The sequence below is a fragment of the Carya illinoinensis genome, chromosome 6, assembly GCF_018687715.1.
Source record: "Carya illinoinensis cultivar Pawnee chromosome 6, C.illinoinensisPawnee_v1, whole genome shotgun sequence".
Lineage (NCBI taxonomy): Eukaryota > Viridiplantae > Streptophyta > Magnoliopsida > Fagales > Juglandaceae > Carya > Carya illinoinensis.
The window spans coordinates 894,890-920,595 of record NC_056757.1 but is presented as its reverse complement, the minus strand read 5'-3'; the positions used below and the strand labels follow the sequence as shown (position 1 = coordinate 920,595).

The following is a 25,706-nucleotide window of genomic DNA, read 5'->3' as shown; positions in this document are numbered from 1 at the left end:
CTATTCCCCGTATAGAATACTTTCTACACGTACAAGGGTTATACACACAATTTTTTTGATACAAAAACTGATAGTGGGTAGGTTATCAGAAAACACTCCTCAATGAGTGAAATAAGAACAATACAGCACAAACTATATCTCTCAAAATGAATAAGGATTAAGGCTCAATGCTTAGAGAAGAGAGAATGAAAGCTTTGAATGAATGTTGTATGCTCTGGATGTTGTGAATGTGAAGCTCTCAAATGATCTATTTATAGGCATATAAGACTTCATATTCAAATTTAAAAAGATTCACATGTCAAAGACAACGCCATTCACTTTTTCAAAAAATTCAAATAAAATGTTCTTCTTTTTCAATTGTCAAAGACAACATCATTCATTTTTTCAAAAAAATCAAACCTAATCTTTTACTTTTGGCATATGACAAAATGAGCACACTTTCCTTTTCAAACAATTCAAACCTAATCTTTTACTTTTTGTATATAACAAAATGAGCACACTTTACTTTTCAAATTTTTCAAACAAAATCATCTACCTTTTGTATAAGTCTAAAAAAGCATCAATCACTTTTGAAAATATTCAAATAAAACATGCACATGTGAAAGATGACAATTAATCATCTTTAATATTTTTAAAGTTCAACCCTTTAATCAAGGCATGCACATGCAAAAGATGACAATCAATCATCTTTCAAAATTTTCAAATTTAATTTTCAAAAATATTCATGCACATGTGGAAAATGTATTTTAATGTTTTATGATAAAATATTAATTTTGAGCATTAATCCTAATTTCGAATTTTGAAGAGATTTACAACATTACTCTATAATTTTAATGTGAACTTGTTTCCTTCTTACTCATGCTTGTTTCCTTGATGTGCTTGACTTCATTGTGTAGACAACTTGAGCTTAAGACTTCTTTATTCTTTGAATTCATTTGTTATCATGAAAATCCATGTGTAAATATATAATTACACAAAACTTGAAATCTTGGGTTCAACACTTTTAACTTTAAATAATGCAACTGAAAGCTTGCAAAAATCCGTCCTCTCTCTAGTAAGATGAGATCCTATCCTCTCCCTATAGGTTAACCAGGCTCTTCAACCTTTCCGCCTTACATCTCCTCCCTCCTCTTCCACTTTCCACAACAACAAGTCCTTACCTTCCACCCATATATCACTTTCCAACCAAACCAACCATCCAACCCTTCCAAACCACCGTTCAAAAACAAAATAAAGTCAACCTATCATGGAAAAGGAAAAAGTTCACCCCAACATTGACCAATTGATTTCTCAGACAAAATCACTTTCCTGGGATGACATCATTCTAGAACCAACAACAGATGAAGCTCAACAACTCTCAAACTGAACCCTCGTTGGAAAGTTAATCTCGAATAAGCCTCTCAATAAACACACATTCCATTCCACAATTAGAGCAGTTTGGACTTCATCACTGGACTCACCATAGAAGATCTGGGTACCAATACCTTCATATTTACTTTCCCAAGTCCACATGATAAAGATAGAGTCTTCTCTCAAAGACCATGGAATTTCAAGGGGTTTCATCTGGTTTTAAAGGAATGGCAACCGAGTCAGAGTCTCCAAGACATGATCTACAATTCTCAGATTTCTGGAACCAAGTACACACCCTCCCCATGGAGCAAATGACTATGATAAATGCTGTCAAGATAGGAAAGACTATAGGGAATCTTTTGGAAGTTGACCAAAATACTGTACTTCCAAATGTAACGAAAAACTTCATCAGAGTTCGTGTAGAAGTTGACACTTTCAGGCCACTGATTGAAGAAGTAACTCTTCCCAGACTCAACATGTCTCCAGCAAATATATCCTTTAAATATGAGAGGCTCTCTGAATACTGCTATATCTGTGGTAACCTTGGTCATGTCCAACAACTCTATCCCCTTAATTACAGAAAAGCAGCCACCCCTCTCTACAGCCAAGACCTCAGAGCAGAGAATCAAGACACCAGTCGCTTATCAAAAATGGAAACCTTTACATCAACAGCAGCTCGCAAAAACCAGCCAAGAAACATCCCCTCTCTACCTCCGATACGCATCCAAGAAGCAACACATCTCTCATTCCAAGAGTCCGGCATAAAACGCCCTAATCTAGACAAAGGAAAAGGGATCCTCATCCTAGATCAGCGAGAAAAAGAAGATCACTACAACCCTTTTCCTGCACCTACTCCGGCTGACATTGGAGGTCCAAGCCCTTCCCATAAACTCAACCAACTCTACATGGAACCCTCAACTCACACAACTCGGTCATCTCCCTTAACAAATCCACGTCTCACTACCCCACCCAACCAGATGTTCAATTTAATGGAATTAAATGACAGCCGAACACTCCATCCTGCCACCCATTCAAGCAGATAGTACCATCTTCAATCAATTCAATATCCCCTCAACTCAAAACATACCCATCCCACATGTCACTCTACCCCCGCAGCCACTGGAACCCTCTGAACAACTATCTCTCATGCAATACCAAGACAACATCAATTGGGCCCCCACACAACCACTGATCCACTCCATCAATAACTCTTTATTTCCTGTCCAAACTTCCGAACCATCCATCTTCAAACAAATCTTAGCACAAATTCAATCCAACAAAGGCCCAATCATATATCAGTCCAACAATCCCAAAATCTCCCTACTAGTTAGTCCATCGGGCCGAGTCTGCTTCACCTTCAACTCCCCAACACCGGATTTCAATACCCAGACTCCAAACAAAACAAAACAGGACTAGCCCAACCATAATCCCCTAACCCAACCTCAAAACTCAAACAATTTCTATCCAACTGAAACGGTAGCCTCCTCTTAATCTCTCGAACCAAAACCCCAAACCCCAGGTAAGAGGAAAGTTTACTCACCTTGCGAGACCAGTGCACAGATCCAGAAAAAATGTTTCATTTCCTCCATTATAGAAGTAGAAGAGAGTAGCACCAAGGACCTTTCCTACGACATCAACTCTTATCCAACTGACCTCTCTCAAGCAGCAATGGCTCCAACCACAGTCTCCCCCCCAACGCCAACACCAAGGAAGAAGAAGATCACGCCCATTTGCAGAAGGAGTTGACGCTTCAATCCATATCAGCAAAGCCTTTCTTCACTACCGAGTACAACTTCCTCAACCCAAGAGATGTCTATCTTCCCTCTTAATCCAACGACTACCGTGTCAGAGTCAGAACTGCCACAAAAAAAGCCATGAATCTTGGAATTGCAGGGGAATAGCCCGCCCCCGTGCAATCCGTTCCCTTAGGACAACCATTAGGACTCACAGTCCTGAAGCGATCTTCCTGTCTGAAACTTTGCTTTCCTCTGTTAATGTTGTTAATAGATTAGGTTTTTCTAATCATGTTTATATGCCCCCTCACCGTAAAAGGGGAGGTCTTTTGTTCTTTTGGTGTAATGGTCTGGATGTAGAAATTGTAAATGTTACTAGCAATATTATCACTGCTTTGATCTACTCGGATCCCTCTCATTACCCTTGGATGCTGATGGTTTACTACCCAGCAAATTTCAACAACAAATCAAACTTTTGGAACAACTTCACCATGATCACAAACTCATTTCCAAGTCCTTTCATAATCATTGGTGATTTTAATTCAATTCTCAATCAAACTGAAAAACTTGGTGGTAAACCATACGCTAGTACCTCAAAACCAAAAAATCTAAAACTCTTCCTTAAAAACACAGGTTTCACTGACCTAAGGGCTTTTGGTACACCTTACACATGGTCCAACAATAGAAATACCCACCACATAAAGGAAAAATTAGATAGGGCAATCACCAATCTTAGCTGGAATTCCCTCTTCCCTGATGCCTACATCACAAATTTGCCAATTAGTGTTTCAGATCACTCACCCATCATCCTTGAAACATCAAAATTCAACAATCAAAAGAAATCCTTCAAGTTTGAGGAATTTTGGAATAGAGATCCCACATGTTTTTGCACTATCAAAAAGGCGTGGGCAACTCATGTAGTTGGCACCCCAGCTTTCATCCTGCAAAAAAAATTAAATGCAACAAAAATTGCTCTCAAAACTTGGAACAAAAACACCTTTGGTCACATGCAAACAAACATAAAAAACCTGTATGAAACTCTAAAAAACATCCAATCAAAGGAACCAACCTCTGAATCAATAGATTTGGAACATTATATCAAGCAAAACCTGAATGAATAGCTCCAAAGAGAAGAATCCCTCTGGCGTAAAAAATCCCGCAATATCTGGCTCACTACGACAAACTTAAACACGAAATTTTTTCATGCCTCAACCACCATAAGACGCAGAAGGAATGCACTAAATTGTCTTAAACTGGGAACCAATCACTGGACTTCTGAACCAACGGAAATTGCTATAAACTTTCAAAACCATTTCACAAACATCTTCAAGACATCCAATTCAGAACACACAAGGGACCTTGACCAACTATTCCCTGAAAAAATCTCTGAAGTGGAAAATGAAACTCTCTGCAAAATCCCAACAGATGAAGAAATATTGAGCAACTTAAAACAAATCTCTTCCTCAAAAGCCCTGGGACCAGACGGCTTCACTGGTCTTTTTTATAAAACTTACTGGGAAGTGATTAAACTTGAATTTCTTGCTTATATCAAAAATTTCTTCACTTATGGAAAACTTCTCAAATCTCTAAACCATACCAACATAGCCCTGATCCCAAAAATAAACTCCCCAACCCAAGTCCATCATTGCAGACCAATAAGCTTGGCCAATGTCTGTTATAAAGTCATCGCAAAAATATTAGCCAACAGACTTAAATCTGTCCTCCCTTCAATGATCTTCCCAAACCAAACTGCCTTTATCCCCGGTCGTCTGATCTAGGACAATACCATACTAGCACAAGAGGTTTTTCATTTCCTTAAAAAGAAAAAAGGAAAATCTGGTCTTATGGCCATCAAAATTGATATGGAGAAAGCCTTTGACTATATAGAATTGACATTCATCTTAAAAAATTTTGAAATTTAAGGTTTCAGTCAAAAATGGATTGGATGGATCAAAGAATGCTTGTCCACTGTGACTTATTCCATTCTCATCAATGGAACTCCCTCAGGTCACATTCAACCCTTTAGAGGACTAAGACAAGGAGATCCACTTTCCCCCTTTCTTTTTATCCTTGGAAGTTAGATCATTTCTTGCCTCATTCTTAGGGAAGAAAACCTTAATAATCTAGAAGGGATAAAAATCTCCAGAGGTGGGCCTTCAATCACGCACCTCCCTTTTGCAGACTATCTCATTCTCTTTGGGAAAGCAACCTCCTCAACAGCAGCATCATTTGCTCAATGCATTGAAACATACACTGCATGGTCAGGCTAAAAGATCAACCACAACAAATCCACCATTCACTTCTGCAACAACACACCAATCCAACAAAAAAGAGAGATCAAAAACTTGCTTGATTTCAAAACTGGCCCTACAAAACTCAGATACCTAGGCCTTCCCCTCTTCATCAGCTCCTCCAAGAAAAATATCTTCAAAGAAACCATTGAAAAAATTGAAAATCAGCCTACAAGGTTGGAAATCCAAAATTCTCTCTCAAGCAAGTAGAACAACATTGATTAGATTAGTGGAAGCTTCAATCCCTTCCTATATCATGACCACACTCACAATGCCAAAAACTGTTGCAAAACACATTGATAGCATGTTCAGAAACTTCTGGTGCAGAAAGGATATCAACTCTACAAACTACTTTACCCCAAAGTCATGGAAAACCATCTGCTCCCCTAAGTCCCGAGGTGGTCTTGGCCTTAAAAGCTGCAATCTTTTCAATAAATCCCTCAACTTGAAATTCCTCTGGTCAACAGTGAACAACTCCAACACACTCTGGAAAGATTTTCTTTCAAAGAAATATTTAAAAGGCAAAAGCTTTTATGAGATTCAACAAAAACCCTCTGATTCTTAGTTCTGGAAGAATCTCCTTAAACATAAAGACTTCTTTAAAACCAGCACTTATTTCCAAATCAATAATGGAGTCTCTACCCGAGTTTGGCTGGACCCATGGATTCCTTCAATTCCTAACCACATTCCTACCCCAAACCCAGATTATCCAACAATTGATGAAAACCTCAAAGTTGTTGAACTAACCCTTGAAGAACCAAGAAGATGGAACAATCTTCTCCTTCACACTCTGTTTTCAATTGATTCAGTCCACGAGATTCTCAAAATTCCTCTACAAAAGCATAACTTCTCATTCTTGAATGACAAAATCAAGTGGACTCATCACTACTCTGGTAACTTCTCAGTCAGATCAGCCTATGTAGCCTTGGTTAACAACCCAGCCACAACCATCCCTCACCTTTCTTGGAAAAAATTGTGGAAATTGAAAAATTCAAAACCGACTCAAACTTCTTATTTGGAAAACTGCCCACAACATCCTCCCGACCAAATCCCTTTTAAAAACTGTCATCAACATTGACTAGGAACAAGCACTCTATCCCTTTTGCAAAACTCAGGAAGAAACTCTTCACCATCTTTTCCTCATTTGCCCTTTTACCAGAATCTTATGGAGACAATCAAAATGGCCTCTAGACACAACAAAATTCAATGATTCACCCATCACTGTCTGGATCAACAATATTCTCAACCCTTCTATCTCTCTTCAAATCCCGGAAGATGAAACTCACCATTTTCAACTTTTTGCTTCCTTAGCCATGGACAACATTTGGTTCCTAAGAAACAAGGTCATTCACCAAGCCATCAAACCAACACCCAACGAGATCATTACAGTGACTTCCTCTCTCCTTTTGGAACACACCTCAGATTGGACACAAAAGAACAATACCCCCCCGAACTCCACCCCGAAAGAAGATTCCTTCTTGATACAATTTGACGTGGCAGTCAACATAAATAGGAGCATCACGTCAACTATAGGCAGAGCAACTAATGGTACCCCCACTTTCGTCCTTACCAATTCCATCAGCAGCACCAATCCAAATGTTGGAGAAGCGGTCGCAGCTTATGAAAGGATCCAAGAAGCAATCCACATAAACATAAAGAAAATTTCAATAGAGGGTGATTCGCAGCAAGTCATCAGTGCTATTTCATCTAGTCACTCCAACACAGACTGGAAAATCCAAGGCATCTCCTCATATTCAAGATTTCTGCTTCAATCTTTTGAAGCTTGGACAGCAAGGAAAATAGATCGATCACAAAATCAATGTGGGCATAAAATTGCGCAACGGATAGCCTCCAATCAAATGTTTGGAAATCTGCCCCTCTTTTATCTCCCTAGTCTTCTAAATTTTCATAGTGATAAAGACCCCCATATCTTGTAATTTCTTCTATAACAGACTTTGTATTTATCTTTTATCTAATGAAGTAGTAAATCTTGCCGAGAAAAAAAAAAAAAGAAAAAAACTGTAAATAATGCCACAATGGCTAGAAGCCTGGACCATTCAACGCTCTTAGACCTTAAATAATTCCTGACATTGGTTCCATAAGGTTACACGTTTAGCATTTGGTTAGGTGAGATGTAAATCATGTAACAGTTGTAGGTGGTCCTCTCATCTCCTTTCCTTTCCTGACCTTTCAATAATTTCGAGAAAAAAAAATAATTTCAAAAAAAATAACTTTTAAGGAACAAGTAGCATTTAACTAAAAAAAAAAAAAAATAGCATTTACATGCCCCGTTCGAGAAAAAAATTAAATATATAAGCGGTGGGACAAAATAAGCATAATAAAAATAAAACAGAAACAATTTTTATAACCCCTAAATAGATAAATCTTACATAGATTATTATTATAAAAAAAGTATTTTAATTACAAAAAAATTATATAAAATTAAATTAATAAATTGATATGATTTGATATATTATATCAAATTATAAAATTATTTTTTATTATAAAATAGATTTAATAAATTATATAAAATTAAAGTTAATTTATAAATTTATTTTATGTAATCTTTTGATAAATTTACTGAAAAAAATTACTAAATAAAAAAGATTTAACTGTCGGTAACCATTTCTGCATTTGAAAATAGAAAGAGCGTAAAGCCTCATAAGAAAAGTTACACTTATGTGTATGCATCCTCCTTCACACATCAATGGAGGCCATAGTACTGTATCCAGCGCCCAACATGGGTCACCTATCTCCATGGTAGAGCTCGCTTAGCTAATCCTCCTCCACCACAGAATATGATGTTTGTTTATTTAAGAGTTTATTTTATATAATCTTTTTATATTTATAACCGTTCTCTTTTTATTTTACAATAATTTATATTAAATTTATCTATTTAGAATTTATAGAAATCATTTATTTTTTTATTTTTATGAAAATGATAGTATGATTACTAAATATGTTAAATAAATATCTCCACTCATAAATTTTATTTTTTATTTTTTATTTTTTAATAATTAAAGAAGTGATCATTAATGAATTTATATTTTTTTATTAATAATGAACTATATTTAAAAAATACTTAAAAAAGAAAAAAAAACTTATTTATATCAATATACATATTTAATATATATTTAATAATCACTCTAACGTTATATTTATTTTTATTATGCTGATTTTATCGTACTGCTTATATATTTAATATTGAGTAATATTATATATAGTCACTTTTATATATTCTCTATACATTTTACTAATATGATTATTTATATCAATTTTTTTAATATATAATTAATTATATCAATAAAATGTATAAAAATATATATAAAAATAATCTCATATAAAAATTTTGTTTAATGTTTTCTAGATCGAGCTCCGGAACAGACATGGTACTTGTTATTAAAATTTTTCTCGGAATTATTGAAAGCAATGAAAGGGCAGGAAGGAGATGGAGAGGACCTACAACTGATAGAGCATTGGTAAACAATATTAATGTAAGTCTAGATTTTAGTTAAATATGTGGAAAAATTTATTACTGTTTATCATCGTCTACTTATTTTATTCTTTTCATTAATCATACTCTTCTTTTACCGTTAAGAAATAAATTATTAAATTAAAATAAATCATATAAATAGTGTATTGAAATAAATTATTATATTTTATTTTTTAATAAAATTATTAATTAATATATAAAATATATTTTTAAAATATAAAAAATATATATTAAAATAATATTAAAATATATAATATTATTATTTGTGTATCAATGTTGATGTCTTTATATTCAAAATTTAAATTGATATTATTTTTAATAAAATTTATTTTTTAATTAATTCTATTAAAGAGGCTAACGTTACTAAGTAAAATTGTTTAAAACTAAATTTTTTCTATTATTTTATCTTTAAGATAGTTAGTTCAAGTGAACTTGTTTAATTAAAAGTTGATGGCGTGGTTCTGTTTGATTATTGAGATTTCTCATATGAGAATTTTGAATTTTAAGATTAAATATTAAAATATTATATTTTAATATTATTATTATTTTAAAATTTAAAAAATTAAGAAAAAATTTAAATTATTTATTATATTTTATATAAAAATTTAAAAAAATTTTAATAATGAGATAAAAATTTTATGTTTGAGATTAACCATTTCTCGTAACCAAACAGTACCGGCGAGATTCTATCCATGCTTTGAGACTTTTACAATTACAAGTCAATTGCCAATGCCGATATATTTCACCTAACTGTACCTGTTCGTGCGTCTCTCTGCATCCCCCTTCACACATCAATGGAGGCCATAGTACTGTATCCAGCGCCCAACATGGGTCACCTTATCTCCATGGTGGAGCTAGCTCAGCTAATCCTCCTCCACCACCACCACCCTTCTAATTCTCTGTTATCCGTCCACATCCTCATCACCTCTCCACCCATCGACCTGGGCTCCCCCTCCCCTTTCATCGCCTCCGTCTCCGCCACCACCCCTTCCATCATCTTCCATCAGCTCCCCGACCCCTCTCTCCCTCTCCAACCCGCCTCCTTCCCCTCCATGGAAGCCCTCGTTTTTGAGCACATCAACCTCACTACCCCTCAGGTCCAAACCACCCTCCTTTCTATCTCTGTCTCTTCCTCCATCCGTGCTTTCGTTATCGACGTTTTCTGTACTCCCGCTCTCGAAGTCGGCACTTCCCTCCAAATCCCAACTTACTATTTCTTTACCTCCGGCGCAAGCTGCCTTGCCTTGTTTCTCTACCTCCCCACTCTTCACAAAAACACCACAAAAAGCTTCAAAGACCTCAACACCCATCTCCACGTCCCAGGCTTACCACCCATCCCCTCGTCCCATATGCCGGAGCCAACGCTTGACAGAACCAAAGAACAACATTCTTGGTTCCTTAATTTTACTACCCGCCTTCCGAAATCTGCTGGAATCATCGTTAACACGTTTAACTCTCTTGAGCCAATTGCATTGAAAGCTATATCAGATGGACTTTGCGTCCAGGACGGCCACACTCCACCCATTTTCTGTGTTGGACCAGTGATCAAGTCCAACGATCAAAGTGCTGGAGGTCAAGCCGAGTGTTTAAAATGGCTGGACTCGCAACCCAGGGGAAAGGTTGTATTTTTGTGCTTCGGGAGCTTAGGTACGTTTTCAAAGGAGCAGTTGAAGGAAATAGCTGTAGGGCTAGAGAAAAGTGGCCAAAGGTTCTTGTGGGTGGTGCGCAGTCCACCTATGAAAGAGCAAAGTCAGCAGTTGTTGTCACAATCTGAAGAAGACCCAGACTTGGATTCTTTGCTCCCGGAAAGTTTCTTGGATCGCACTAGGGAGAAGGGGCTCGTCGTGAAGAAATGGGCACCACAGGTACCGGTGCTGAGTCATGACGCGGTGGGCAGTTTCGTCACTCATTGTGGGTGGAACTCAGTGCTGGAAGCGATTTGCGCTGGCGTACCGATGGTGGCGTGGCCGCTGTACGCGGAGCAGAGGTTTAACAAGATATTGTTGGTGGAGCAGTTGAAGCTGGCTTTGCCAATGAACGAGTCGGCGGGTGGGTTAGTGAGCGCGGCCGAGGTGGAGAGGCGAGTTAGAGAGATTATGGAGTCGGAGGAGGGAAACTCGGTGAGAGAGCAGGTATTGGCCAAGAGACAGGAGGCAATGGCGGCAACGAGTGAACAAGGCTCGTCCCGAGTTGCGCTTGCAAAGTTTATGGAGTCGGCGAAGAGGTAATGGATGGATATAATTAAACACGGTTCACTTCCTTTTTCCGAATGTTCAATGTAGGTTTGAAATATATTTTCTGAAGGCAAATTTAAAAGCTGTTGTTGGGGGATTGACGTGTTGTTTTAGGTTACAATGTTTATTGAATAAATTTGACATCTCTTGTGGCGCGTGGGCTGCACGCGCCGCCACCGTTAGTGTTGGCTTTTCTCCGGCGATTCATCACAGTGTTTGGTTGCTATGCTATGTTCCAGGTTTCCCTAATCCAGGATCGAGTAAAAGTGGATGTGTTTGTTTCTTTCAGCCAGTCCAGACCAACACGTTGCAGCATAGCCCCCTATACTGCAGCTTCTATCTTCAGTTCTATAGTCTGTTCATCAGACTATGTTAAAACCGTCACCAAGCGGTCTTCCCTTATGGGAATTGGGTGTGAGCCATTTGTTTGGTTCCGATCACCCGTTTTATTTTTTCTTTTCTGTGTTGTAATGTGTGTTGGTTTTGGGAAGACTGTAGGAGATCCCCACCCCATCAAACTTGTATCTTGTATCTTTTAGTTTATCTATAAATATCCTACTTGCTGAGAAATAAAAAAATTTTGACATCTCTTATCCTGTTACATAAATTTATAAATCTACTCTGGTAAAATATTGTAACGAAATTATTTGCTTATAAATAAAAAATAAAAAATAAAATCCATGAAATGAAATGTACTCCACTTAATTATTAATTATGAGTGTATGTGTGTGTATATATACACACATATATATTCCTCATATTTTTGGCTCTAGAATTTAACAAAAACTTTTATATATTTATATTAAAAAATTCTATATACCATATTACCATCTTATTTTTATCCCATTAAGTATAATGTAATATATTTATCATCATTAAATGATCATTTATGGTATATTTCTTTATCATCTAATGGTGATAAATGAACTACATCTTACTTAATCGAATAAAAATAAGATGAGAATGTGATGTATAACATTACTCAGTTATATTTTATAAGGATGTTTCAGTAAATTTATCTGGAAAGGGTTATTCATTTAACTTTATAATTGTTAGTCGCTCAGTAAAGAAGAAATTCAAGAGAATAGACCATATTGGCAGATCATCGAGATGCACTCCAACCATTCCATCCATTACAAATAATTTCCAAACATATATAGATCATGACCAAAATTATAAGAAATATGGTTTCACAATTAATTAAGGAGAGAAAACTTCTAAAGCTTTTAAGACTTTAATTAGAATATACATGGAAATTAAGAAATTACACCTCAAAAGCATCCCACGACTTTTGGAAAATCCACACAATTACTCGCATGCACAAGATTAGGACAATAAGTCAACACAACCAGTCTTACTCCGTCGACGAAAGCCTCGGCTGAAGCAACTTTGCCAAAGCAATGCGACAGGACCCGCCCTCTCTCCAGGCTTCTACAGCAGCATCTCTCATGGCCGCTACCCTCTCCCTCACCGTTTTCCCTTCTTCCCCCTCCATTAACTCCCTCACTCGCTTTCCCAACTCCTCTCCACTCACCCACCCATCTTCCGAATCCTTCACTGCCAACGCCACCTTCAATTCCTTCACCATTGCCACTCTGTTCATCCTTTGCTCCGCAAATAGAGGCCACCCAACCATCGGCACTCCAGCACTCACCGCTTCAAGCGTCGAGCTCCACCCGCAGTGTGTCACGAATCCCCCCACTGATGCGTGACTCAGAACCTCCACCTGCGGAGCCCATTGTTTCAGCACGAAACCCCTATCTTTGGTCCATTCCAAGAACCCTTCCGGCAATAATTCATCCAACCTTGGCTCTTTTTTGTTATCTGGTGGTGGATTTCTTACCACCCACAAGAACCTTTGGCCACTATTTTCTATTCCTACTGCCATTTCTTTCAATTGTTCTGCCGAAAACAATCCCATGCTTCCAAATGACAGAAACACAACGCTTTGCCTCGGTTGCGAGTTTAGCCAAGTCAAACACTCATGCTGTCCATCTCCACCTTGATTGCTTCCTGATAGCAGAGGTCCAATGCAGAATATTGGCGGAGTCGGTCCATCTGGAACACATAGTCCAGCTGATATTGCCTTGATAGCTTTTGTTTCGAGCTGTTCGAAAGAGTTTACGATCAGTCCATTTGATTTGGCCATGTTGGTTGCCGCGGTTAAGAAATACCCATACAATTTGGAACTACGATCCGACATATTTTCCGGGAGATCTGACGCCAGGATGCTAGGTAAGCCGGGAATATCAAGAAGCGAATCCCCGATATCTTCCTTTATTTTATCATAGCATTTATGCAGGGTGGGGCGGTAAAGGAATAGGGCTAAAGTGCTTGTGCTAGATGTGTATTTATGGTATGTGGGTATGCTAAGGTTTGCAGCCACTTGGAAAGCAGCATCACAGAAGAAATCGATTATCAAGGCTTTGAGTTTGGAGGTCTGAGAGATGGTTTGGAGGGCTTGGTGAAGACCGGGATTGTTGAGGGATGGGAGTAGGAAGAGAAACTCTGCGTGGGGAGTATTGGAAGGGATGTCGGAGATTGGGGGGAGCTCGTGGAAGTTGATGGATGGGGTGGTGGCTTTGACGGCGGCGATGTATTGGGCAGTAGCGCTGGTTACATAATCGGGATTGGAGGCAGTACCTGCGTTTTGAGCTTTCAAGATAAGGACAGTGACTGAGAAACGAAGGTAATGTTGGAGTATGAGCTTGCCAAGCTCTACCATGGCGGTCAGGTGGCTTCTGCCTGCACAGGGGTATAGAACTATGGCATCGTCCATGTTCGCGTTCGGAGAAACAAAGTAGCTGCGTGGCGATTATTGGACATTTTAAAGTTTGACCTCTTGATGAGGGGGAAAACAGCAATGTTACCTACAGAATTGTAAATGCTACGCAATCGTTTTGAAAGAGTAAGGTTTATGATTAAAAAGTTAATTCTTTTTATGTGGATCTCATATTAATTCATTTTTTTTAAAATAACTGCACACTGCTTACACAATCACGACTGCAAATATCATTTTTCGGAAGAAAAACTATCATACAACAAGTAGTCAAATGTTTTTTTTTTTTTTTTCTGGGAATCTACATTTCAGAACGTTAGATGTTGATTTAATACCTAACATTTATGTTAGGCGTCAATCACATTATATAATATTAAGTGGGAAGCTGTTGGGTTTGAGTGTTGAGAGGTGTTGTATGTTATGAATAGTAATAAAAAATTAAGTAAAAAGTCGTAATAAAATATTGAATAATAATAAAAATAATGAATAGTAATAAAAAGTAAATAAAATATAATAATAAAATAATAAATAGTAGTGAAATATATTAAAAGTGTTGAAATACTCTTGTTACCTAAACACAGCAGAGTCGTCATGGTCGAAGTACTTGGGCTGGCTGATAGGTGAGATTCTCTATTCCAAGTTGCAATTACTTTATTTGAATTTTGGTTATCTAGAGAATTTAATAAACCTATGTTTAGCAGATGACCTGCAATGCATGATGCCTATCAGTCAACTTCATGGGAAACTGATTATGTTTGGGTAGGCAGGTGATATAAGATAAAATAATAATAATAATAATAATAAAATATTAAATAATAGTAAAAAGTTTTAAAAAATATGCGAATAATATTAAATAATAGTTCACTGCCCACATAACCGATCAATGCCATGAAATTATTGAATCAACTTACATGTTTAATATATATTTCCTTAAAAGTATCGCGATCGAGTTTAAAATCCTCGAGTCCTAAGCTTAATCCAATGCTTTTTTAGCACACCGACAATACATGATCTCACAGCCATCTGCATTAAGGATTGCTTTTGGGCGTATTGAGTCTGTTTGCATTCAACAAGGTTTGAAGGTGTGCTTACTTCCAAAGTTTTGGATGACTTGAAGCAATAACTCTCTGGCGGTATTTGAAAGCGTAGGCGTAAAACAGAACGGTCATGCACTCGAGAATTTCATCAAGAAATTTGCTTGAATAAAGACAATATTTGTTGTTGTTTATGTTGTCTTTCTATTTTCTGGGAAAGAGAGATGCTATATTTTACAGTACTAATTCTATCATTCCGGTCACGTATGTGACCTTTGTTAAGTTACTGTCATTTAAGAGCTTAACACACGATATTATTTAAAATGTGGCACATTCATAAGGATAACAACAATTTAAAAAACGCAAGTAAAATTACACTTTCTGAAAACTCTTGCGATGGTTCCTCGTTTCTGTTTGGATGTTCACGTCCTACAATCAACTAGGTGCTGAAAGGATGAGTTATCACTAACGATCCGTTTGAATATTTTCAAGTTACTGTTTGCCAACACCTGATGATGATTTATGATCAAGACATCCATCCTACCAAGGGGCTACCCACTTATTTATTAATTCTCAAGGTTCCATCTTGTAAGCATGTAGGCAAGAACAAAGAAGACCATGATTTTGTTTGTCAACGTCTCAACTATGTAGTCCCCAGCATTTCCTTGTCTAGATGGCGTTCAAATGGACATGAAAAATGCCAGATGAAATGAAAAAACAGCAAAATAAATAACAGTATCTGTATAATTAAGATACTGTTAGTAAAGTTGATCAAGAACTGAAAGTCACTGAAGTTAACATTAAAGGGAAAATTATGAGGATGTAGTGCATTGGCAATGACCTGACCGTGGCTAGCAGCACTTTTGGATTAGATGATGAGAAACTAGAGAAGCTGAACACGGAACCTAATGCATGTTGATTCAGAACCTTGACGTACCAAAACCACAGGACACGCTCACTTGCTCCCAAAACAAGTCAATCAATCTAATCGTAATGGGGGAAACATACCATATCGGACATGGTATTTGAACTTCTCAAGCAATCTAAACGTAGTCTTTGAAACATATCATGTCAGACATGAAATTTGAACAATGTCCTTCAAAAGCTTTTGAAATAATGTTTTTTTTTATAAGTAAAACTTTTGAAATAATGTGTACCACAACCAATTGCTACCAACCGCATTAAAATGATTTCTAGGCTCTACAAGTAGTCCCAGACCTCACATACAGTTTGTCCATCAACCACACCTATTAAAATGCCAACCATCTCCCAAAGTGACAATCTGGAATTTAAATTCGCACAAAATATTCACTAAATAGGTAGGTCTAACGACCTGAATTTGAGACAAATCTACCATTGTCATTGGGGCCAGACGGAATGCAAAGGCTGCCACAACATAGAGAACCAGACATTCAAAATGAAGGAGAAGTGCATCTATACAAGATCATTAATACGAGATCATGATGGTCCAAGCACTAACTTGAGCTCCTATGCAATGCTTCTTGCATATTGGTCAAGAGTTGTATTGAATAGCTCACACCTACAAAAGCAATTACAATAGCCACTCGTAAGAACAAAATTCTCGAAGGAAATTGCGACATCTTTCTGCAACTTATATTAAAAAGCATTTAAATAAAACTAAAGGAGGGAAATTGTTAAGAGAGTTAAATCCAGCTCTGATTCTAGTACAGCAGGTCTCTAAAAAGGCACAGATACTGCCTTGGAATCACATATCGAGGTTCACATATCAAATGTGGTTGTTATGGAAAATTTCAAACAAATAACACTCAGACAATTGTGACATGATACTAAAATTTTATTTGAGATCCTTTTGACTTCACTACACAATTTTTTTAAAGGTGGGACTTAAAACATTTCTCAACAAAAATGCCCATCTATTAAACACTGATTTGAAGAGGGAACAAGTCCCACCGAGAGATAATGCCTCAGTCCAACTTGTTTGAGGTAACAACTCTAAGAACCCAAATCAATGACTGATAAAAAAAAAATTATAAAAAAAAAAGGTGAGCCCAAAGCAATGATGTGGACTCAGCTAGTTCGGTCTATATAAGTATCAAACCAACAATGTTGGATCCACCCTGAAGCCACATATAGCTTCTTGTTTAATTGTCTAATAACTCCTAGTTCTAAACATAAGTTCCCAAGGGCACTCAGCATTATTGCATCGCCAAGTTTCTTTCCTTTGTTTCCCCTTTTCCCCCCACTGATAAAAGGTCCCTCTGAGAGAGAGAGAGAGAGAGAGTAATGATTTGCCTACTCTTATACTTAAGAAGAAATGCACATTTTAAGTGTCAAACAGTGACTAAAAATTAAAGAACAAGTAGGACAATGACTTCAATTGAGAAGCAAATGCTAAAGCTTATAAACAACAAACTTTTTTTTTTTTTGGTTGTAAGTAAACGGTAGTATTAATAAGGATAGGCAAAGCCCAAGTACACAAGATGGTATACAAGAGATAAAACCCATCTAGGTTCTAATAGAGGAAAACAACAAACTAACTGGACAACATTTAATGTCCACCACTTTTAACAAAATTGAAAATCATTCTGTCACCTGATTGGAGTTCCCGGAGTATATATTGGGTTCTTGACAACATACTCAACATATAAGTTGTAAATGTACTTAAGAGATTCCCGCAGATCACCAGTCCTAGGATGCGTAACCAAGATAATCTGAGCAAAAGGATCAAAAAGTGGCGCATTCAGAAATCATAGTTATGTAGAGAAAACTAACAAAAAATAATTCATGCCAACAATATTAATAAACTAAAACATCATTAACCCGAATTCAACACACATATTTAACCAACACTTTGTGATGCAGAAAAATATATGTGACATACAATTCAATGCTCAATAGGTTCAAAACAGAAAGGACTCCACAGGGATTCATGATGATATTGCAGCACAACAGGCCATTGAAGTCGCTACAAATACACAAGGTCAGACGGCTACTGGTCAAGAATTTATTTGAACCAGATCAAGAGTCCTAAGGTTGCATGCATCAGAATACAAGGAATGAAACAATCAGAAAAACTTAAAAGTCTCTATGCCCAAGGAGACCTCTTAGAGTTCTCTGATTTTGAGGAATTTCAGAACATTAATTATTCAAACAAGCCCAGTAAAAGCACCATTTATATATAAATAAATAAGATCAAGTTAATCAAGATATATATACATATATATAAGCAAGTTAATCAAGATAAAATATATATTGAATTTACTTTTTCAAGATGCATTCCATTTAATTGAAGACAGGATCAAGTTATCTAGGAATCTGTACAACTATATTTAGCGTTTCAGGTCGAACTAAGCAAAATGTTTTCCATATAAGAGACCCTACTGCATCACTTCCTTGAATGAGAACTCATAAAAAACCACTCACTAAAACTGCTTTATATTTAGCTAGTTAGGCCAGATTTAGGAAGAGTTAAGAATGTCATAATTAGCACTCACACATATTTTTGAGATTTCAAATGAAAATACAATTTAAAAAAAAAAAAAAAAAAGGAACATTGGAGCAGACCTTTATACCAGAAGGACTTTCCATGAAACTAAGCTTGTATGTATTAGTACGAAAGCTGTGAAATGAGCAACCTTGTCCAGGCAACTGAGGCACCCCAAGGTTTCCTTTCTCTGCACTGCAAAATTGTGTCAAAGTGAATGAACACAAAAATAAATCCATAGGACCACAAATAACAAAGACATGATGCCTATAAACAGCCCTATCATGAGTTACTTGAGGTCGATGATAAAACAGTAAGAAATAATTAAACCACCCAACCAAAAACTTAAAACATTTGTGTAAAAAAGTCACTAATCCCCAGTTGTCACATTTTTAACCAAGTCCCTCTGGCATTTGACCGTTTTATCAAATTTAAGAAGTGACACCAAAGAGTTTATATGTGAATTAGTTGTGCATCACTAATTCACATCACAGTCGGAAGTTCTTTCTTGTATCCAAAAATATTACTTGCATACAAGCTAAGATTATCTTTTCCCTTTCTCAGTGGGCACAAAAGCATGGAAATTCTCTGAAAACTTGTAACTGGACTCTAAACAACTCATCTAACAAATTTCAGTGCATAATCATCCATGGATATAACAATTGAAGCATATTTATATACCTAGTGGGATCCATCTTGGCAGTTAAGGACTTGAGTGAGAAAAGCAAACCAAACATGAGCTTGTGGTCTTGCTGTTGATTGAGGGTGTGAAGTGGTCGATTCCACTCCCTGTATAGCAAGCACACTCCATTCCTGTTGAAAACATATATCATGTGTGCATTATTCCCTGACGCTGTTGGTGCCGGCGGCGATGGGCTAATCTCTGACCCTCCAAAGAATTGCATTCTTCAATTCTGCACAAACACTAGCATTGCAATTTCAAAGATGCAGTAAATCTATAAACAAAATTGTGACAGAATTGAACTAACTTACACACTCTTATGTACGGATTAAAGTACGCAAAAGGAAAAAAAAAAAGAAAACCGCTAGCCTATGCCATAATCCCAAACAGACTAATCAAAGTTTCACTAGTATCATTTATAAAGCCCAGTTTCACCTAAAAGTAGCCAATATGGGGACTAAGAGCATTGGTATTGGATTGGGTAAAGTTATAGGCAAATTTTCCTAAAATAAGTCACTTTTCCCACTTTGCCTAATCTATATAAAATACAACCTACACTGGATGAGCCATTCTTCATCTATATTACTGATTTTTTATTTTATTTAATGGTAATATAATTTTCTCCAGGTCGTGTAGAAGATCTCTGTAATCTCCACTTAGTCATTCTTGAAAGCTTGGCTAGGAACTACAAGAGCTTTCCAAAAAAATCCATGTTGCATGAAGATTCATATGTAGTTGGGTGCATTGATTGTCCATAATGGAAGAAAACATCTAGTGCTGCTCTTTTGTAAGGTTCAATAGGAAAGCTAGAGCCACCTGCCTCTTCGGGATTGTCCCTTCTCACAAAGATTCTTTTTAATTTTGCAGCTGAAACGTTCTAGCTTCCTCAAAGTTTGATGCCATTCTTGGTAATGGTTGGTAATTTGGTAAACACGATAGAAGAGATTTGTTGTGAAGAAAAGGTTAATCCACAACAACTCTCTTCTCTGCCATTGATTGTTCTCTCTCAGACTCTCAAAACCATAATTACAAGGCCCCCAAATTTCTAACCTCAAAATCCTAATCCTGAGAATCCTTAAATTTCAAGCTCAAATTTATAAGCCCCAACGCCATAACTAACGAATCAATAAATTTTCTTGGCAGATCCAATTTCTCTAGATGCAAACCCAAATTTCTCCATAGAGAGAGAGAGAGAGAGAGAGAGAGAGAGCTAACCCTGTATGGTGGCTGCACCGCTCGAGACACTGGCCTATGGGTGGGTGGCGAGCTGCGGAGGAGCGGCTGCCGGCTGCGTTTTGTGTGTAGCTGGATCGGCAATTAGAGATCGGTGAAGGAACTGTGAATCTTTGTTTGAAAAAGCCTTTAGAAGTTATAACTAGATGAAACTGTGTGATGCTACAGGAACCGAGAAACAAGACCGGATAAATCGACCGAATGATCTGGTATGCCACGTGACTTTAAAAAAATAAAATAAAATAAAAGTTGAAAACGCAGGTATGTTGCCGTTCCTCTCCTCGTAAACCTTCTTTCTCATACATCCTGGCTCCCTTTCTCCACCACTCACCAAATCCTTCAAAATCATCAGACGTCGCATTTTTAAAGGAGGCATTGTGATGCAAATAGGGAGCATGGCAGCCAAGCGGAATCTACTTAAATCGTGAGGGGATGAGGATCTTTTCAGCTGCTAGAATCCTTATCGATTCTTATCTACTTTTTTTAAACTTTTGTTGCTTAGTTGATAATTCTTTCTTAATTTATTCCCGCAAGACTCTGTTGCCATATTGGCAATTCCTCCCTAATTTATTTCCTGAATTTTAGCACATGTAATCATTTAAATATGGTTTTCATGGAGAAGAAAGGCAGTTGCCGATTTTGATCTTGAACTTGAGAATGAAGCGATTTCATTAACAGAGAGATTCTGTTTGCATCTTATTCCCTCTTGAACGTCAACGTGAGGTTGGCACTTGAGACTTGCACCATTTTTCGCATCAGATATAGGTTTCCTCCTCAAGGAACTCAGTGGTTCATGCCTGTAACTCACAGTGGTAATTCTTACGATATGGCGAATAACCAAAATCCAAACACTGATCTACCCCAACTACAAGCACAAATCACCCAACTCGCATCTATCCTGGAACAGATCAATCAAAGGCTGGATACAATGGAGGAACGTCGAAATCGAGATGAGGTTGGACCTCACAATAGGAGGGTGCGTAGGCCTCCTCCGGAAGATGAAGTAGATGGCAGTGAAGGGAACGAAGAGGATGAGTATTACAGGGAGAGAAACAGGGGATTTGGTAATCATGAAGCGCGCTTTGGGCAGAATGGTCGTGAATTTCCCAGGGGACGAGGAGGACGTAACTTCAACCGTCAACCTCTTGATGAACTAGCCAAGGGAATGAAGGTAGATGTTCCAGATTTTTTTGGAAAACTAGATCCCAATGCTTTTGAAGATTGGTTGACGGCCATTGAAGATTATTTTGATTGGTTTTCTGTGTCTGAGGATAGAAAAGTTCGTTATGTCCGTATGAAATTAAAAGGACATGCACGAGCTTGGTGGGGTAGTGTGGAAGAACAACTACGCCATACTCAACGTGCGCTGGTTTCTAATTGGGAAGAAATGAAGGAGCGGCTGAAAGAGAAATATCTGCCTATTAACTACGAGCAAATTATGTTTGAAGAGATGCTACAACTGAGGCAGGGGACATTGACTGTCGACCAGTATACAAACCGCTTCCATGAATTGACCGTTCGCATCAAGGTGGTGGAAAATGAGCAACAGACACTAGCTCATTACCGCATGGGCTTACGTAATGAACTGCGAAAAGAGATGCTAATAGCACGGCTCTTAAGAGTCGACAAAGCTTATCAATTGGCCTTACGAGTCGAAAAGCAACTTGGATTTTTCAACGGGAGACGCATGTCAACTACGGATCCCAGGCAGGAACGTGCACCAACACAACCATACCAGAAACCACCTCTGCCCACTGACCAGGGTAGACACGCTGTGGTGGGTGACCAAAGAGGAAAGGGCAAACTTACCGGCGACAGACCGCAATGCTACAAGTGTAAGGGGTTTGGACATTATGATGTAGTATGTCCTACGAGAGAAAAAAAATTGGCCTTTGTATGTGAGAAAGAACTCAGAATGCTTGATGCAGTTGAGGGAGTTGAGGAAGAGGAATTTGAAGAAAGTGACAGTGAAGATATAGAGCACTTGGGAGCAACCGATCTGCCCAGTTGTGTGATCCACCGAGTTTTGACGGGCACTAAGAAGAAGATCCAAAGTGATAATTCTGATTGGCGACGCACCAACATTTTTCATACTTGTATGGAGCATGGTGATCGTGCGTTAAATGTTATCATTGACAATGGGAGTGGAATGAATGTGGTCTCTAGTGATGCAGTGGAATGTTTGGGTTTGACAATTGAAAAACACCCCACCCCTTATCGAGTAAGCTGGGTCAATGAAGATAACCCCATCTTGGTAAAACATCGATGTTTGGTGAAGTTCGCATTGGGAAGAAGCTATATGGATGAAGCCTGGTGTGATGTAGTCCCTATGACTGTTTGTCATTTATTATTGGGTCGGCCTTGGCTCTATGACAGAAAGGTGTTGTATGACGGGTATGCCAATTCTTACTCTTTTAAATTTAATGGCAAGAAATTCGTTTTAGACTCTTTGCAGATTTTTGAGTTTGACACACAACCAAAACAAAAGAAAAAAGAGGTTGTTTCGGTGTTAACCATTCGACAGTTTACTCAAGCTCTAAAAGGAAAACAACTAGTGCTGTTGCTAGTGAACCGAGAGACTAAACAGGAAGATGGTATTATCCCCAACGAATTTACAAACATGCTGGAGAAGTTCCGGGAAATCATGCCCGATGAGATGCCAAAACAACTACCACCGATGCGAGAGGTGCAACATGCCATTGATCTAATCCCAGGTTCTTCTCTAATAAACCTACCACATTACCGTATGAGTCCCACGGAAAATGAAGAACTGAATCGACAAATCCAGCAGCTGCTTGACAGTGGATTCATTCGAGAAAGTCTTAGCCCTTGTGCTGTACCAGTTCTACTTACACCCAAGAAAGACAATACTTGGAGGATGTGCGTCGATAGCCGAGCGATCAACAAAATAACGGTGAAGTACCAATTTCCTATTCCTCGACTTGACGACATGCTAGACTTATTGAGTGGTGCATCCATCTTTACAAAAATTGATCTTCGTTGCGGGCATCATCAAATTCAAATCCATTCCGGAGATGAGTGGAAGACGGCATTCAAAACCAAAGATGGCTTATTCGAGTGGTTGGTCATGCCTTTCGGACTAACCAAAGCACCAAGCACATTTATGCATGTCATGACGCAAGCACTCAAACCTTTCTTGGGCAAATTCGTAGTTGTCTATTTTGATGACATCTTGATTTTCAGCCATTGTTTGCAGGATCATTTAGACCATGTGCAGCAGGTCCTAGAGACATTAAAAAGAGAACAACTCTATGTAAACCGTGGCAAGTGTTCTTTTATGAAGAAGCGGGTGTATTTTTTGGGGTTCATTATTTCAGACCAAGGGGTTGAAGCCGATCCTACCAAGGTTCAAGCAATTAGAAGTTGGCCTGCTCCTCACAATTTTTTTTGAAGTGCGCAGCTTTCATGGACTAGCGACATTTTATCGGCGTTTCATACGAAAATTCAGTACCATCATGGCCCCCATCACTGAGTGTTTGAAGTCCAAAGTTTTTATGTGGACTGCATCTACCAATAATGCATTCACTGAGATTAAAACAAAGATGGGAGAAGCTCCCGTTCTAAAGCTCCCGGATTTCTCCAAAATATTTGAAGTTGCATGTGACGCATCGCATGTAGGTGTGGGAGGAGTACTCAGCCAAGAAGGACATCCTATCGCCTTTTATAGTGAAAAACTTAATGAGGCCCGTCGACGGTATTCGGCGTACGATATGGAATTTTATGCTCTGGTTCAGACTCTTAAACATTGGCGCCCTTACTTAATTCATAGAGAATTTGTTCTCTATACGGACCACGATTCATTAAAACATTTGAATGCTCAAAGTAAGCCGAACGCACGGCATGCTCGATGGATGGATTTTCTGCAGCAATTTGACTTTGTCATTAAGCATAAGTCTAGAACTGAAAATAAAGTAGCCGATGCCTTAAGCAGGCGACCACATTTGCTAGTGGTGTCATCGGTTAATACTATGGAATTTGACAGTCTGAAGCAACAATATTCTACAGATACAGACTTTGGCGTCATTTGGCGTCAGCTCGTGGAAGGCACGGACGTAGCTAAAAATGAATTCTCAGTGAAAGATGGCTTTTTATTCCACGGCAATCGACTATGTATTCCGTGTGGCTCTTTCAGAGAATTTATTATTTTAGAGCTTCATGGAGGAGGTTTAGCTGGGCATTTTGGTGTTGATAAAACATTTGCCATGGTCTTCGACAGATTCTTTTGGCCTCGACTACGGCGCGACGTGCATAAGGTCGTGGCTCGTTGTAAGATTTGTCAAATAAACAAAGACACCAAGCAACAAGCGGGTCTTTATACCCCTCTTCCAATTCCAAATAGGCCTTGGCAGCACATTAGTATGGATTTCGTGCTTGGACTACCAAAGACACTACGGTAGCATGATTCCATAATGGTGGTAGTGGATCGCTTTTCAAAGATGGCTCATTTTATTCCTTGTCACAAGACTTATGATGCATCCAAAACAGCGGCATTATTTTTACAAGTGATTCGGCTGCATGGTGTTCCATCCTCCATAGTGTCCGACCGGGATGTTAAATTCATGAGTTATTTTTGAAAGACTTTGTGGGCCAAAATGGGGACAAAGCTGCTGTTCTCTAGTGCATTTCATCCTCAGACCGACGGCCAAACCGAAGTAACCAACCGAAGTGTAGGAAACTTATTGAGATGTTTAGTAGTAGACCATGCAGCGAGTTGGGACTTCGTGTTACCACAGGCAGAGTTTGCTTTCAATAGCTCTGTTAATCGCTCCACTGGTTGCACGCCATTTGAAGTGGTATTTGACTTTAGCCCCCACACTCCGTTGGACCTCCACTCTCTAACATTGCCCTCTAGACCCAGCGAAGCTGCGTTGGATTTTTCTAGTTACATGAAGGACATTCATGGAGAAGTCAAGCGGCGTCTGACCCTCAGCATGGAAGCAAATTCCAACGTTGCAAATACTAGGCGGAAGGACAGACAATTTCAGGTTGGCGACATGGTTCTTATCTACTTAAAACCTGAACGTTTTCCTCCTGGGAGTTTCAATAAGCTACATGCTCGGCGCACAGGACCTTTTAAGGTGGTTAAGAAGTTGGGTCCTAACGCCTACGTGATTGAGTTACCTGCTGACTACGGGATCAGCCCTATTTTCAACATTGAAGATCTCATTCAATTTCATGGTTCGGAAGAAACAATGCCACTAGCCTCGGATCTAAATACCTAACAAGATGCAGTTATTCGCGTTCCCAAAAATACAGCCCCAAGAGATGAAATTGCGTCGATACTCGACCACTAGTTTGTTACTACTCGGCGGGGAGGTTATTACAAGTTCTTAGTACAATGGAAAAATCGTCCCCAGTCTGACTCTGTTTGGCTACAAGCTTCGGAGCTC

General features: G+C 38.2%; 4 protein-coding genes across 6 annotated transcripts; 2 read left to right on the top strand and 2 right to left on the bottom strand.

Moving 5' to 3' along the window:
• The first annotated feature begins 9,594 nt into the window (after window positions 1-9,594).
• Window positions 9,595-11,690, top strand: LOC122314396 (UDP-glycosyltransferase 88A1-like). Its single transcript, XM_043129940.1, has 2 exons — window positions 9,595-11,091; window positions 11,341-11,690. The coding sequence occupies exons 1-2, from the start codon at window positions 9,662-9,664 to the stop codon at window positions 11,348-11,350; spliced, it is 1,440 nt and encodes a 479-aa protein (XP_042985874.1). The 5' UTR covers window positions 9,595-9,661; the 3' UTR covers window positions 11,351-11,690.
• A 584-nt stretch (window positions 11,691-12,274) lies between these two features.
• On the bottom strand, window positions 12,275-13,964 carry LOC122312930 (anthocyanidin 5,3-O-glucosyltransferase-like). The gene has a single exon (XM_043127604.1). It carries the CDS (start codon window positions 13,878-13,880, stop codon window positions 12,456-12,458), a length of 1,425 nt encoding a protein of 474 aa, XP_042983538.1. The 5' UTR covers window positions 13,881-13,964; the 3' UTR covers window positions 12,275-12,455.
• Window positions 13,965-16,020: 2,056 nt separating this feature from the next.
• LOC122314424 (trafficking protein particle complex subunit 1) lies at window positions 16,021-20,603 on the bottom strand. 3 transcript variants are annotated; one of them, XM_043130022.1, is made up of 6 exons: window positions 20,278-20,599; window positions 19,062-19,294; window positions 18,461-18,575; window positions 17,489-17,607; window positions 16,395-16,454; window positions 16,021-16,300 (listed from the first exon to the last, which is right to left on the bottom strand). In XM_043130022.1, exons 2-5 carry the CDS (start codon window positions 19,283-19,285, stop codon window positions 16,403-16,405), a joined length of 510 nt encoding a protein of 169 aa, XP_042985956.1. In that variant the 5' UTR covers window positions 19,286-19,294; window positions 20,278-20,599; the 3' UTR covers window positions 16,021-16,300; window positions 16,395-16,402. The 3 variants fall into 3 exon arrangements, with proteins under 3 accessions (XP_042985956.1, XP_042985957.1, XP_042985955.1); XM_043130023.1 differs by having other exon boundaries at window positions 16,021-16,454; window positions 19,062-19,305; window positions 20,278-20,603; XM_043130021.1 differs by having other exon boundaries at window positions 16,021-16,454; window positions 20,278-20,595.
• Window positions 20,604-21,121: 518 nt separating this feature from the next.
• LOC122313623 lies at window positions 21,122-23,707 on the top strand. Its single transcript, XM_043128784.1, has one exon. It carries the CDS (start codon window positions 21,122-21,124, stop codon window positions 23,705-23,707), a length of 2,586 nt encoding a protein of 861 aa, XP_042984718.1.
• Window positions 23,708-25,706: the final 1,999 nt, after the last annotated feature.

What these genes read in the sequence shown, in the direction of transcription:
- LOC122314396 (XM_043129940.1), top strand. Translation starts at nt 9,662, where the DNA reads ATGGAGGCCATAGTACTGTATCCAGCGCCCAACATGGGTCACCTTATC.
- LOC122312930 (XM_043127604.1), bottom strand. Translation starts at nt 13,880, where the DNA reads ATGGACGATGCCATAGTTCTATACCCCTGTGCAGGCAGAAGCCACCTG.
- LOC122314424 (XM_043130023.1), bottom strand. Translation starts at nt 19,285, where the DNA reads ATGCAATTCTTTGGAGGGTCAGAGATTAGCCCATCGCCGCCGGCACCA. An exon ending in AAAGTCCTTCTGGTATAAAG is followed by an intron (nt 17,608 to 18,460) that starts GTCTGCTCCAAT and finishes CCTTTTGCTCAG; the next exon opens with ATTATCTTGGTTACGCATCC. An exon ending in ACTCCGGGAACTCCAATCAG is followed by an intron (nt 16,455 to 17,488) that starts GTGACAGAATGA and finishes TTGCTTTTGTAG; the next exon opens with GTGTGAGCTATTCAATACAA.
- LOC122313623 (XM_043128784.1), top strand. Translation starts at nt 21,122, where the DNA reads ATGGCGAATAACCAAAATCCAAACACTGATCTACCCCAACTACAAGCA.